Here is a 15,188-nt window from a genome sequence, read left to right on the forward strand (position 1 = left end):
GGTGAATAGGTGACTATGCCGCCACTCACATCATTTTCCTATATGGAGCAGCCGCTCTGGAGAAATTCCCCGGCAAAGTCAGTTATGTGGGCCATTCACTAAAACTTTTACAGCTGCCAGGAGAGCGTGCGTTCCCCAGTAGTGACCATCTCTTAAGCCTCGTGCACACTTAAGATTACTGTTGCAAGACACGTTTGTGACTGAGGCTGTACAAACACATCACTAGCCTGTGGAAAAGCGATGCATTCTGTCACTATGAAGGGCGGCAGTGGGACGAGATGTGGTGCACTATGGAAGAGCAAGAGCGAGATCAGTCATGTTGTACTGTGTTCGGGAGAGATAATTCGGCCTGCCGAGGGGAGGGGGAATCGGGTCAACTTAGCATGAAGGTACTTCTTTAAGGAAACTAGCCAGGGAGACTAACCTTGTTAATATCAGAGATGGTTTTCCCTTCCGGAGGCAGGTACACTTTGCACTTCTCTTCTCTCATCTTGCTTTGAATGGTGAACAGAAGAACCTCCAAATTTCCTTTTTCCTGGAATCTATTTGGACAAAAGCAGTAAACAGACTGATCTAAAGCAAACCGGAATCCAAAAGAAACTTATGATATAATGAATTGTATGTGTAGTACAGCTAAAAAATAGAACATTAGTAGCAAAGAAAAGAGTTGTTGTTTTCCAGTATAGGAAGAGTTAAGAAACTTCAGTTATCTATGCAAAAGAGCTTCTTGGACCTCTCCAACCCAACTTGGATCAGCTACAGTGCTATTTTCTGAAGCACTTAAAGTGTACCAGAGCCCAGGAATATAAAAAGATTAATACATACCTGGGGCTTCCTCCAGCCCCATCCACTCCGATCACTCCCACACCGCCATCCTCTGCTGTCTGCAGCTTCTGAACCGGGTCCCCGCACTTCCGTCAGTCGGAGAAGTGCGCTCTTTGCGTATCTCTCCAGCAGCCGCTGAAGAGATACATAGACGGCGCACTTCTCTTACGTCAGACTGGCTCCGACTGACAGAAGTTTGGGGTCCCGGTTCAGAACCTGCAGACAGCAGAGGATGGCAGCGTGGGAGTGATCAGAGTGGATGGGGCTGGAGGAAGCCCCAGGTATGTATAAATCTTTTTATATTCCTGGGCTCTGGTACACTTTGAACAACAAAGAAACAGTGAGAGACAGGTTGAGAAAATATTTTACTGCTCCGTTTTATAGTTTAAAATACAGAGTGTTACATGTAAACAGCATATATAATCATGTAATAAAAAAAAAGCGATATAACTGAAATTAAAAATATAAGCCTGTTTTCTTTGCTACTAAGGTTCTATTCCTTATTTGTACTACACATACAATTCATTATGTCATACGTTTTGTTTTTCTTCTAACATGCAGCTACGGGTTCTCCAGTCATCGGATACATATGTTTGGAGAACTGGAACAATGGCACACTTGTAAACTATTTTCAGGAGGATATGACAACCATATTAAATAACCTTTTTGTCCTTTGAGAAGTGGAGCAGCTCAGTATCCTGGCAGAGATACTACCTGCGGTCCACTCTTCTTTGGCCTGTCTCCTCTGTTCCTTCTACAGAGGTGATAAAGAATGCTCTGCAGTACATAAACTGCACCAGCAGCAGAACTCCTTATAACTGCCATGGCAGGTGGTCAAGTCTGCAAACTCTTGTGCAGAGGTCTTTCTCAAACAGAAGAAACAAACTGCTCACTGAGGCAAATTCGTTAAAGTAATTACGACTCTTTTTTCCTTCCTATTTCCTAATCAATTACAACTGGGAGAACGTGTGTTCGGATAGCAAATGCACTTACAAAAAAATACTTTTGGGTGCTTATGTATTATCCCATCTGGAAAGTTTGGTAGCTTTTTGTTAAGTTCTGTTTGCTCCGCCAGGAAGATCTGACCATTTTTGGAAAGCTGAAAGTCCCAGATTTCTGTTGCACCAGGTCTCGATTCGGTATGATGCTCAGTTCCCAAGTTATGGGGTTTTGAAGGAGGGGTGTACCCTGAACTTGGCTGCAGAAAGTGCAATTACAGAAGTACGGGACAAAATCGACATGATGATAAGCAGCACAACCGGTAGGTCTATTTCCTTCGCAGCAGAAATCTGTGTCTTCAAAACAAGTGCCCTGGGTCTCTCATTACAGATGAAGGCGCAGCACAGCTATGTACCCTCGTCTCCTCTCTGTCTTACTGGCATGGGCAGGAGACTCAATTCCACTGTGCTCTCTGCAGCAAAGTGCAGGGGACACCCGTCCCCCAAACCCCCTCCCCTAACTTGGAAATGGGGCATCGCATTGACTCGGGACTCAGTGCAAAGGAAAGCCAGGACTTTCAGCTTTCCAGAAATGGTTAGATCTAGCCAGGGGATCAAACAGAACTTTAACAAACAGCTGCCAAACTTTCCAGACGAGATAGTACGTAAGTACCGACTTTTGCGCTAGTTTTGCATGCATCTCCAGAAATGTCGTACTGATAGAACAGTGCAAAACCAGTGCAAATTTGTTTTTGAAACAAGAGGTTGACATCAGTTTTAAAACTAGTGTAAATCTGCCACTCTGGGGATTGACCTGTCAGCTTGTGCTGCATGTGTTTCATTCCCCACACAATTAAATTTAAAAGTTCTTTTTCACAGAGGTCAGTCACGGCCCAGCCAGCAGCTATACTATGAAATAGGAGAGCCACATGCTTTTATAAAAATGTAAGTATCCGGGACTGATTGACATCATTCAGGCCATCCTAGGTGCTCTGACTGCTGCTTTTATATCATTTAAATACTATTAAGTCCCCCTTTTCTCTGTTACACCTGCCAAAATACATTTAACCTCACTCAGAGGATTCTCTCAGAGACTCTCAGAGACTGTACCGGGTCTGAGAATCCTACCCATCTCCTCCACTTTTGGAACAATGAAAAAAAAAAAAAAACAACTGCATCTACTTAAAGAGAAATCGTGACCAAGGATTGAACTCCATCCCAATCAGTAGCTGATACCCCCTTTTACATGAGAAATCTGTTCCTTTTCTCAAATAGATCATCAGGGGGCTCTGTATGGCTGATATTGTGGTGAAACCCCTCCCACAGTGTGATGTCAGCGCCTCACAGCACTGAGGTGCTGACATCACACTGTGGGAGCCTTGTTGCATTGTGGGAAATAACAGCTGTTTCCAACTTCCAAAAAAGCAAGCAGCATCTCCTTCCACTGACATCACCTGCCAGCAGTAAAAATGTCAGCATGTGATAAATGTCAATGTAAATCAGGGAGAGGAAAGATTTTACAATGGGCAAACACTGACTAAATCATTTATTTATAATTATTGTAAAAATTAGACAATGTTTTCCATTATGTTATTTTCACTGGAGTTCCTCTTTTAGTAGAGACAGTTTTGTATGATTTCTATAAGGCGCTTTTCACACTAGGACATTTTCATTGCATTATCCAATTTTACCACAGGGTGACGCTAAAGCAATGAAAGTCTGTGACATTTCATACCTGCCGCGGCGTGATGCGATGCCTCGGAAGCATTGCATCTGTAGCGAAGTAACAGCCCATTACCAGGTAACATTTGTGGCAGTGACTGGAAGTCATGTATGTCAATGGCGATGCAGACATGTTAACATTTTTCACGTTGTGGTGCGCATGCGCGGAAGCGTATTTTTTCAATACACTTCCGTGCAATTCTTAGTTTGGCCACAGGAAGTGAGCGCTAGAGAGACTCACTTATAGTTTGACTTGCAGCTAGAAGTGAGATTACCGCGCATGGCTGCGGTAAGCTCCAGAGCCGATTTTTAACGTTGCGGTGCAATGCAATCATCAGATCACACCGCCCCTATAACGCTGGTTACTGGTGTGAAAATAGCCTCAACCTAATAAGATTTTCTCTCAGACACTATTGATAAATCTTCCGCAATGACTCAGCTATCTGTCAGTCTCTAACAATTGATGTATCAGTTTTGAGTAATATCCTTTTCTCTGGTTTTAAGACATTCTAACAGTACATAAAATAAGTGAATGATGCAGATGTACCAATGGGGAAGAGAATGCACACAACACAAACTCACTTGCATGGTTTCTCGGTGGTGCAGTATGTGGTGAACGCCTGCAGTTGCTGCTGAACACCCAATAAGGAATTGGCAAATTTCTGGTTTGTGATTATCGATATGGTCCTCTCAATCCATTCTAAGAGTTCTGATGCTAAGACTTCATACCTATGGAGGTCCTTCTCAGTGGCAATGGCCTCGTCCAGCACCTACAGGTAATAGTTAACAAAACCCTTAATGACAGATATACACATCCTATGGCTCTCCAAATGCTACAAAAAAAAAAAAATCAAGGAAAAACTCAATACTTTTGCCTTTATGTCAACAAAGTTGAAGACAGAATAAAGTACTAAGCATACAATTTCGATTGTACAATTTTACTATATCCATGAGGTTTGACTGCTCGCCTAAACAATCTGTTGAAGAGGAACTTTAACCAAGGATTGAACTTCATCACAGTCAGTAGCCGATACCCCCTTTCCCATGAGAAATCTTTACCTTTTCTCGCATTGATCATCGGGTGCATCAGTGCACTGTGGGAAATAACAGTTTTTTTTCCAACTGCCAGGCAAGCAGTATTTCCCTCTGTGCATAGGACTCTCAGTAACAAACTTTCAGTACAGATCACCTGGCAGAACTAAAGATGTCACCGTAAATCCAAAAAAATCCCGCTGCACCAAATGGAGGGATATAATCAAAGAAGACCTTTATTTGTAATCCAACATCAGAGTTGCAAGGAAAAGCTTTTCCTTGCAACTCTGATGTTGGATTACAAATAAAGGTCTCCATTTGGTGCAGCGGGATTTTTTTGGATTTACTGGACATTTTGGCTTGAATTTCCCTGCTCCCATATGTGTCATATACGTGAGTGTAGCAGCCTGTTCACTAACCCTAAAGAGGTCACCCCCAGTGATAAATTTCAGAATGAAGAGAAGGAAGACAATTTTAGTCATTAAGTTTTTTTTTCACTACAGTTCCTCTTTCAGTGTGTTCTCAATCTGTTGGCTACATAATCTGGCTGATCGCATGCATAATGTAAACTGATCACATGCTTCTCCATGAGTTCTCCTAAGTATTGACATCCATATTAGGTAAGCAGATGTGCTTCCCCCTCCCCATGCAGAGCATGGAGTGGAGCATTCCAGCGTCAGAGGGATTCTATCAGCCTCTCATCCAGCGTCACATCTCCATGGCTACAGGGGTGTCACTTTTGAGAGACACCACTGAGCCATAGACGGGACACTGGATAAGAGGCTGATAGAGAACCTCTGATGCTGGAATACTGACAGGTGAGTAAATAACCAGCTGTGCTCCGCTCCAAGCTCTGCAGCACTACTAGGCAGCAACAACCAGCAGAGACACAGTCTTGTTGGGGAGGAGTTTATCAGTCAGGGGTGGAGCTTTGCAGGGGGAAGAGTTTCAGGGGCACACAACAACCCCCTCAGATATTGCAGTGCCCTGCGTGATGGCAATACACATTTCCAGATAACACAACATGTATAAGAGCACAAAACCATAATCAGCGGATTGCCCAAGGTAATGTAAGCTTGATTAAAAATGGCTGTCAACGAACCCCATGAAGACCAACCTCCACAGTAACATGCATCAAACAGGAAAGGGCACAGAAAACACTCATTCATGTGGGTGTTCCCAGCAACGCCCACAGCATACAGTTAATGTATGAATAGGTCACATGGATAAAGTGCACTAACAAGCCAGAACTGTGTTTTAGGGGAGGTTATGGGTGACATTTGGGCTTGTGCAACTAAGTTTGTGTCACGTTCATGATAAAGCTTTTCATATACTTTATACGGGGTTGAGCTTTAAGGGTTTTCTTATTGCTGCTAATAGGTAAAACATACCTTTCCTATACGCTTGCCTTCCACAGCCAAAGCCTTCATCTTGGAAAAGTAGTGATAGAAGGACACGACGTAGGTAATGATGGACTTTTCATCAGGATTCTCTGTGTTGACATCTAGAATGAAAGTATGAACAATATGATAGAGGTGATGCCTCTAACGCTTTCTCAGTCAATAACCCTGATTACATAGGTGGAGAACAAGGGAGTTGAAGTAGAACAGCTCTGGTTCCATTGTTCCAGGAAAGGAATCACAAACTACTGAATCCAACTGATCAGCACGACAACAAGGCAGTTAACTTTAACCCAGGATTGAACTTCATCCCAATCAGTAGCTGATAACCCCTTTCCTATAAGAAATATTTTGTATTTACTTTTCTAGAATAGTTCATCAGGGGAGGTCTGTATGGCTAGTAATGGGGTGAAAATCCCTCCCACAATGTGTTGTCCTGACAGTTTCCTGTCAACTTTGGGGGTCATATTCTTCTTCTCTTGATTGTTATTTTTAAACACAACAGGATAGGGGATATATCATCTTTCAGACATTTACTGGCGCCTTGTCCTCACTGATTTTTTTCGTCACTCCCTAACCCAAAGGATCTCTAACAGGACTTGTCGGTTGCCATGGATTGGGACTCGAACCCTAGGGAGACATTGCAGGGTGAAGCTGTAAGTCGACACGTTCTGTTGCTATGCTGGGGGAGGCTGATGAAGCAGAGTACGAGGAGTGTGTCACAGTAGGAGGAGTGAGTGGGGAGAACAGTGCCCTTGGCCAAATCAAATCGCTGGGCTGATTTCTGCCGAGGCGTCGGGGGCATTGGTGGCGGCTAGACACATGCTAGATTCTCAGTACAGGTAGTCGTTATCGGCCACTTTGGCCAAGTTTGGGCCAGAGCGTGCACGCAACTTTAGAGGGCACTAAAAACACTATTTCTGATATAATTGGGAAGAGTTAAAAACTCTGCTAATTTTTTGTTGTCGTACCTTACTTCCTGCCCTTGTGATCACTCAGGGTCTATATGAGAATTCTGGGAGACATTTAGAACAGGAAATTAGGGAAGGAGACAGGCGGCAGCTTTCCTTTTTGTCTTATTGGCTGTTGACCAGCACATACACACACACACACATTTTTAATGGGGTTCCCATGGTAAGCCCCTTTTCAACTTTTGGGTGTTGGTGATCACAGGAATGCATAAAAGCTCAAGTACCACCATGGTGAAGTTCTAAGAGACTGTGTGTTACTCCCTTATGATTATTGTGACCTGTGCTAATATTTATATTTGATTATTTGTGGACTTATTTGTGGACTTTGGATAGTGTCTTCTCTCAGCAGCAGTCTACTATTGAAACCCTGATTGGCACCGATAACCCTGATTCCCTCCTAGGAATTTAGCGCTATTCTGGACAATGGGGACTTTTAGCTTCCCGTGAGCAAGAAGCTACTGTTATAATGCAACACTTTTAGGATAGTGAGAGAATATGCAAATATTTCCCTTACATCCATACAAAGTGAGTGACTCAATTCATAGCAAACCTATTAACTATTCATTTTACAAAAGCAATGTATTACATCTAACTGGGATTGATTAACAGAGCCCCAGACCTGACCAGCCCTTTCGGCCTCGTTCATAGTAGTACATGTTCTGGCCACGCGCATTGTAGGCGCAGGGAGAAGACTGTTCTCCCTACGCTAAGAAATCTCGGGAAATGTAAAAAAATATATTCCCCCTACAGATTATCTAATTACCTCCCTTCGCTTGTAATTTGGGGTCTGGCTTTTGCCGAGCCAACACTCAAATTATATTGACTTTGTAGCGTGCGTTCACTTTGGCGCAGCGCGGGTGCTGAATTGACCTGTCTCAGTTCACAGTGGTGCCTTGTGGTTGTAAAGGCTGCTCTGTAACGCGACTCGCTGCACTGCAATGCAGGGTGCTTTGCGGTACAATGGAGTACGGTACAATAACTGCATGACTGCAAAAAGCACAGATTAACAGTCACAGCGACAGTTGTTACAACTGTTAGGCAGGGGTCACACTTGTCTTTCAGTTTTCTACACTTTGCAGAAAACTGAAAGACAAGTGTGACCCCTGCCTTACAGCAGCTAATGTAATTTATAGAGAAAACTGACAAATTGCGCAAGATGTCAGTTTTTTTTCTGCATGCGAAATCTGCATTAAAGTGTGACCTTGCTTATTGACTAACATGAGTTCTCAGTAGAAGTCAGTTTTTCTGTGCAGAAAACGCGTACGAAAGCCGATAAGTGTGACCCCTTATAGTTTTATGCGACGCTTAGGTAATGTACGACGCTGCTTTCCCAATCCATTGCATTCCTGCCGTCACAGGAACGCAACAGTCACTGTGAACATGGCCTTCCCAGCACCTGATAAAAATGACATTTACTTGTCAGGATGAAAGGTCCTTCAGCGCTGGACCTAAAACACTGGGCACTGAGAGGAGCTTTTCATCCTGCCCACTTATATACACAAATGCTTGATGCAGCAAATCCTACAGTTAGCAGCAGGATGGCAAAGAGCCCCAAATGATAAAATTGTGCCGACAGATCTGACTGACCCCACAGCTTGTGCACATTATGAAGCACTCTCTCCTGCAGTCCAATACTCAGACACTCACCTTCTGGATCTAGAAGTTTGATAAGACCCAACTGCTGTTCAGCTGTGTTAAAAGCATGCTGGAGGTTGTGCGTTGCATTTGACTTTGTTAACTTGCTGAAATCAATTATGTCCGGTCTACAGAAATAAAGTAAAGAATTCATGAATAAACCAAAGCCCGTTCAAGCATTCTGCTCTTAAGATAAGTGGACATGCTATATACTGCAACCAATATGATAGTAATAGGCTCTCAAGAGCAGCTCGCAAAATAGACAGACACATTTAGGTAGGTCCCAAAGAGTGTTTATGAAGATTGGAAAACAAAGTAGCAGGGAAGAAGCAGAACAATGCTATATTGTTTAAAGATATCCACATTCCTTTCCCCTTACAATCTGATAGTCATACGTTACTGGGGAGTCTACATGGAGCTCATGATGGTAGGGTGCAGAGGTGAGAGTGCAAATTAAATGAAGAAAAAGGATGCAGTTACCAAGGAAACGGATGGTTAGAGCACTAGCAGTGGTGGACAAAGCCAACAGTGGGCCCCTGTGCAGAATAAATGGAGGGGCCCCATGTGAGTGGCCATAATCATAGATTACGATTGGATCCAAATAAAAGTAAATCAATCTAGATTATATTCTGTAGGCACTGAGTTAATGTAGCACACATTTCATACTTGTCTATGACTGGGCCACAAGCAAATATCACTGTTCCTCGTTAGTTTTAGAATACAGAATAATCATGTCCTAAGTGTGGTGCAGCTGCACGGGCCCATGTCCGCCTCTGAGCACTAGGACTTTTGTGGTTTTCTTAGTAAAGGGCATATTTTAGAAATTGTATGCATATGTGTGAGAGATCGCGGAAAAGCCGCTGCATGTACTGGCAGTAAGGCGGCTGTTTCTGCGTCCAACGCAGCGGTTTGCACGCAGCAGCATGCGTCTAGTGTGGCTGGGTCTGTTAGTTCACACAGATGGATGGAGAGCTAAGCGCGCGCGCCAGAAGTCAGGACCTTTATACCAGCAGCAGAGGTATTAGCTGATCCGGACGATCAGCTGATTCCTGCTGGACTCCTGATTAGCTGAGTGGCTCGGGCGGGGCGGCAGAGTCCTGCAACTATATATACAGATTGCTTGTCAGTTGCTGGTTGTCTGCCATTGCGTACACTTACGTGGAAGCATTCAGACCATGTCAGATCCTACAGTGTGTTTGAACCAGGAGGACCTGGGAATTCACACTGAGCCAGATTACTTCTGTTTATCATTGTATATTATTCAGACTAGTTCCAGGGTGTAGAGACCAAGGACCTCGCACCCAAGACTAGGGAACTGTATTATCTTTGTGTTATACTCCAGACTAGTTCCAGGGTGCTGAGACCACGGACCTCGCACCCAAGACTAGGGAACTGTATTATCATTTGTGTTCTACTCCAGACTAGTTCCAGTGTGCTAAGACCACGGACCTCGCACCCAAGACTAGGGAAGTGTAATATCATTTGTGTTATACTCCAGACTAGTTCCAGGGTGCTAAGACCACGGACCTCGCACCCAAGACTAGGGAACTGTATTATCATTTGTGTTATACTCCAGACTAGTTCCAGGGTGCTGAGACCACGGACCTCGCACCCAAGACTAGGGAACTGTATTATCATTCTGTTTATGCTTAGACCAGTTCCAGGGTGCTGAGACCACGGACCTCGCACCCAAGACTAGGGAACTGTATTATCATTTGCGTTATTCTCCAGACCTGCTTGTGACGCCCATCTTCCAGGGGTCACTAGCCACCGGGTCTTCTTGCTATTCAGCCTGGGACTCCGCCCACTTGGATGTCTCAGGCTGCTGCAAGATCTCTGCACTTCCAAAGGGAGGTATTTCTCATACTGCCAAGGACCACCTGCTCCTCGGGTGGTCCTCACTCAAAGTTATTACTGTTGCACCAAACACTCACACTAGATAGGTGTCCAGAGGTTAGTGATATATCTGTATTATTGGTGATTCTGCAGATCATCCATAATCAGGTGTATATCTGTATTCTTGGTGATTCTGCAGATCACCAATAATCGGATTCTCTCTGCGTGCTGACACCGATCGTTACAATATGGAAATTACAAAACTTGATGTTCCACAGGTGATAAACATGCTGGTGTCAAGGGTGACCTCAAGGAAGCTAAGATACACTTTCACTTCTGCTAACTTGCATTTTAAAAACCTACCCTGGCAACCAGCACACTGACAATGGTGATTATTTTTAGTGTTCAAATTTGGCATAACAAATTCTGAACACACAAATACCACTGAACACCACACTTCAGTGCTATTTCAGTACTGAACAAGCGGACAAGGTCGGAGGGGAGTTCACTACTCGCGCTTCATGTGAGTCCGACGCTTCCCCCTTCCAAGGAGGAAGTATCGGAGTCACAGGAAACGCACCATGAAGCACAAGACCCTGTCCGCTTGTTCAGTACTGAAGTGCAGTGGTCGGCAGTGTTCTAAATTAAATTATGCCAAATTCGAATGCCAAACACTAGTTATTATATTTTACAGTAAAATGCATTAAATGTGAGCAGTAATCATGGTGAAATGGAGGTATTTTTTCCACTTGTACAGCTCTGTCAGGAAACACATGTACCTGTGTCTGTGGATGAGTGCACTGAAGGCCAGGCCATCCCTCCAGCTTGTGGTAAAGTTCTGGATATTCACCTCGGGATAGCTGAAAGAAAAAACAAAAAGGCATTCTGTGTAACTTAAAGGAGGAGGAACTTTAACCCAGGATTTACCTTTTTTTTTCCAATCAGTAGCTGATACCTCCTTTCCCCACGAGAAATCCTTACTTTTCTCAAATCGATCATGAGGGGGTCTGTGTGGCTGATATTTTGGTGAGACCCCTCCCACAGTGCGATGTCATGACCATGGTCCTGACAGTTTCCTGTCTGTAAACCCTGTTGCATTGTGGGAAATAACAGCTTTTCCCAACTGCCAATCAAGCAGCATCTCCATCTGTGCATGGAACGCTCAGTAAGCAAACATTCCATACAATATGTCATCACCAGTGATACATTTCAGAATTAAAATCAGGGGGAGGAAAGATTTTACAATGGGCAAACACTGACTAAATCATTTATAAATGAATATTGTAAAAATATTAGCAATTTTATTCATTATGTTATTTTAACTACAGCTCCTCTTTAAAGTGAACCCAAGGTGAGAGGTATATGGAGGCAGCCATATGTATTTATTTTTAAACAAAACTAGTTGCCTGGCAGCCCTGTTGGATCTATTTGGATGCAGTAGTGTCAGTTTTGACAATATTGGGCATGATTCACAAAGCTTTTCACCTGTTTTACCTTATCTAGGTTACTTTTTTTAAGCTCCCAAAGAGCAAAAATATAATATAAATTAAGGTAAGAAGAGTAATATTGAAAGGAAGTTGATCAGGAACAACTTACTTTGAGTGATTATTTTGCTTGTAAATGTGCTGAAAGGTTATTTTTCACAATTAGGTGATAAATAAATCATTTATGAGAAGTTTTGTGAATAGAGCTGATTGTCAGAAACACCTGACCTGCATACTTGTTCAGGGGGTATGGCTGAAAGTATTAAAGGCAGAGGATCAACAGGACAGTCAGGGAACTGGTATTACCTAATAGGAAGGAAACAAACATGGCATCCTCCATATCCTTTTCACCTCGGGATCACTTTATTAGATACTGTATTTACTGGCCCATACTTCTGCATAAGCGCTTGCAAACAAAAAGACTCACCCTGCAGTCTTCATCTGGCACCAGAGTAGGAGGGCATCTTTCGCTGATCTTGTCTCACGATTGTCCTCGGTTTCTATCTTGATAACTTGGATCTGCAAGGATGGGGTGACAGGGTGAGGGATTAAACATCTGGATGGACTTAAAATAGACCATCTTACCACCAGAGGATCTATCCCAGGCATAGCCACCTGCTTAGAAGGCCCAGGAGCAGACCTAAAACACACTGGAAAGATTACAATTCACAGTTGCCTGAGAATGTTTTGGAAGACATAAGGAAACTGAATGTTTTCCTAGACTCAGGCTTACTGATTTACCCACGAATCCCATTAGCAAAAGCAAATGGAAGATTAAGATGAGATGTAAGAAAGTTACATAATCCCCTGATTACAGGCAGACCCAGATAGCACTATGCACCAATGCTGTACAGAGAAGATGACCAATGGTATAACATGTACACTGAGACTATCAATTCTCTGTCAAAACGATAGCATCCTTGATTGCAGCAAGGATAACTTTATTGGTAACAACATGCTTTCAACAGATTATTGTACAGCATTGAAAAGACATGAGATGGCGGTGGGAAGATCATACCGTTGAATGTTTGTTCTTTACCATTTGCCATGATAAAGAACTCTTCAGTGTTCACGGTTTAGGTAAATGTGGAAGAAATTTATGAAGTTGGGTAGGGAGAGGACTATGCAGCATCTGGGGAGGAGGCAGTGAGGAGAAAACAAATGGAAAGGGGCTGGAAAAGAATACAGCACAAGATAGGGAAGAGGAGGCAGCAGGGAAAGGGAACAAGTTCATAGAGTAGGGTGAGAAAAAAAAGACACTGCAGTGCCTGAGGGGAGAAAGAGGTGGCAGCAAAAAATTGAAGCAGCAATGTCACAGAAGGCCAGTGCAGTGTTTAACAGGGGAAAGAAGGCAGTGAGGAGAAAGTTCATTCAGTAAGGGCCTGAGCACACTGACACAGTTGTGTCCGCTTTTCAGTTACACATCAATGTTAAAAGATGCTGAAAAGCAGACCGAAGTGGATACAACTGGTCAGTGGACTAAGGCCCTAAAGTTAAAGAAGTGCAGTAACAGAGACAGGTGAGGAGGCAGTGGAGTACAAGTTCACAGACCAAAATCACTGCAGCACATGTTCTTGTGTGTGTGTGGGGGGGGGGGAGGTGGGGGGTGGAGGTCAGTAGTAAGCAAGTTTAAAGTGAAAGACTAAAGGAAGCCAGCACAGTTTTGACAGAAGGGAGAGGAGGAAGCGAGTAGAAAGTTCATGCAGTGAAGTTAAAGAAGGACAGTGCAGTAACTGAGAGACGGGGGAGGGGGATGGAAAAAGTGGGGTACAATATCATAGAACAAAACCACTGCAGCTCTTGGGGAGGGATGGAGGGGGGGGGGGGTGGCAGTAGGAAGCAATTTTTAAGAGTAAGCCCAAAGGAGGCCAGCGCAGCTTTGACAGAAGGAAGAGGAGGCAGTGAGAAGCAAATCCATGCAGTGAAGCTAAAGAAGGACAGTGCAATAAGTGATAAGGGAGGAGGCAGTGACAAGGAAGTTAAACGGGCACAGGTAAAGGGAAGTGCAATGTGTGAAAAAGCTGAAAGGGGGCAATAGCGAGCAAGCTTATGCAGCAGGAGCTAGGAAGCACTTAGCAGCATCTGAGAGGAAAAAGGAGGAGGAGTAGGGAGCAAGCTTATTTAGTAAAACAAGAGCATGACAGTGCAGCACCTGAAGAAGGGGAGGGGAAACGGAGGAGCAAGAGTGTAGAGTGGGGTACAGTAATTCACCATAGTACCTGAAGCAAAGGAGGGGAGGCAGTAGGGAGCAGTTTTACGAGGGTCCCGACTAGGGGTGATCAAAGATGTGCAATTTTATATGCAAATATATTCAGCTCCAAAATGGACCAATCAATTTAAACCTGGGTTTACATCAACTGGTCCATTTTCAAACAACATACACGTGGAGAGAAACGAACAGCATCTACTGGGGGAGTAGGGAGGTGCTGAGGAGCAAGTTTATAAAACTGGGCAAGAAGTTAGTGCAGTGTCTGATGGCAGGGAGAAGCAAGAACAGAGCAGGAATACATTTAAAGTTGGATTATACTCCCAAACTAAAGATTTCAGTAACTACTCTTCTTAGGTACATAAAATAACATTTTAAAGCATTGCTACAAATTCCATGTGTGTAAAAATGCACAGGTTAATGTAATCATTGCAGCTGAAGCTCTCTGAGGAATGTGTCTTCAACCCCCCACCCTCCCTCCACTGAACAAACACATCGCTGTGGCAACAGCTGAGTCACTTCAGCAGAAAAGAAATGTGTCAGAGAGAAGACTCATGCCTCAGAGAGCTTCAGCCAGCAATAAATCTAATTTGCCAATGACCAGAGATAAGCAAGCTTCTCCTGCTCTCTGCAGTGAAAATAAACAATTGTACGCACAGGGAATGCTTGGGGAAGATTTCTAATGTTCTTTTATGTAACTAAAAGTAGTTATTGAAATTTTAGTTTTGGCAGTATAAACCCACTGTAAGCAATAGAGAGTCACAGAAGAAGAGTATAGAGAACATGAAGGAGAATGTACTAAAGTAGGGAAAAGGTGGAACTACACTTATGGAAGAGGGAATAAAGAGAATAATGTAGCATTTCAGAGAGAGGAATCTCCTGAATCCCCAGTTCTATTTCATCTGCCAACTGTATACCATGTTCCTCCCACCTCCTAGATTGTAAGTTTGGTTGAGCTGCATCCTCTATACCGGCGTTATAATTTGTATGTGTTATGTTTGCAGGTTTGTCATCTGCACCCAGTGCTTAGTGTAAAGCTCTGCTCTATATGGTAGTGCATAGTGAAAGATAATTTTAAGAATGGACAAGTACACAGAGTCAAGCTATAAAAGGGCATTGCGGCCTCTGAAGAAGGGTGT

At 43.5% G+C, this 15,188-nt stretch overlaps 1 protein-coding gene across 3 annotated transcripts in view; it reads right to left on the bottom strand.

Annotated features, from left to right (window-relative positions):
* Positions 1-15,188, bottom strand: part of SPTBN4 (spectrin beta, non-erythrocytic 4) — a 265,502-nt gene that overhangs the window by 195,615 nt on the left and 54,699 nt on the right. For all 3 annotated transcript variants that reach the window (XM_068250768.1, XM_068250770.1, XM_068250769.1), the window contains 6 exons: positions 12,271-12,362; positions 11,139-11,219; positions 8,536-8,651; positions 5,909-6,021; positions 4,068-4,255; positions 425-542 (listed from right to left, as the gene is read on the bottom strand). In XM_068250768.1, coding sequence (XP_068106869.1) covers positions 425-542; positions 4,068-4,255; positions 5,909-6,021; positions 8,536-8,651; positions 11,139-11,219; positions 12,271-12,362 — 708 coding nt within the window. The remainder of the gene's footprint in view (positions 1-424; positions 543-4,067; positions 4,256-5,908; positions 6,022-8,535; positions 8,652-11,138; positions 11,220-12,270; positions 12,363-15,188) is intronic.

This window comes from Hyperolius riggenbachi, chromosome 8 (genome assembly GCF_040937935.1).
Source record: "Hyperolius riggenbachi isolate aHypRig1 chromosome 8, aHypRig1.pri, whole genome shotgun sequence".
NCBI classification, from domain to species: domain Eukaryota; kingdom Metazoa; phylum Chordata; class Amphibia; order Anura; family Hyperoliidae; genus Hyperolius; species Hyperolius riggenbachi.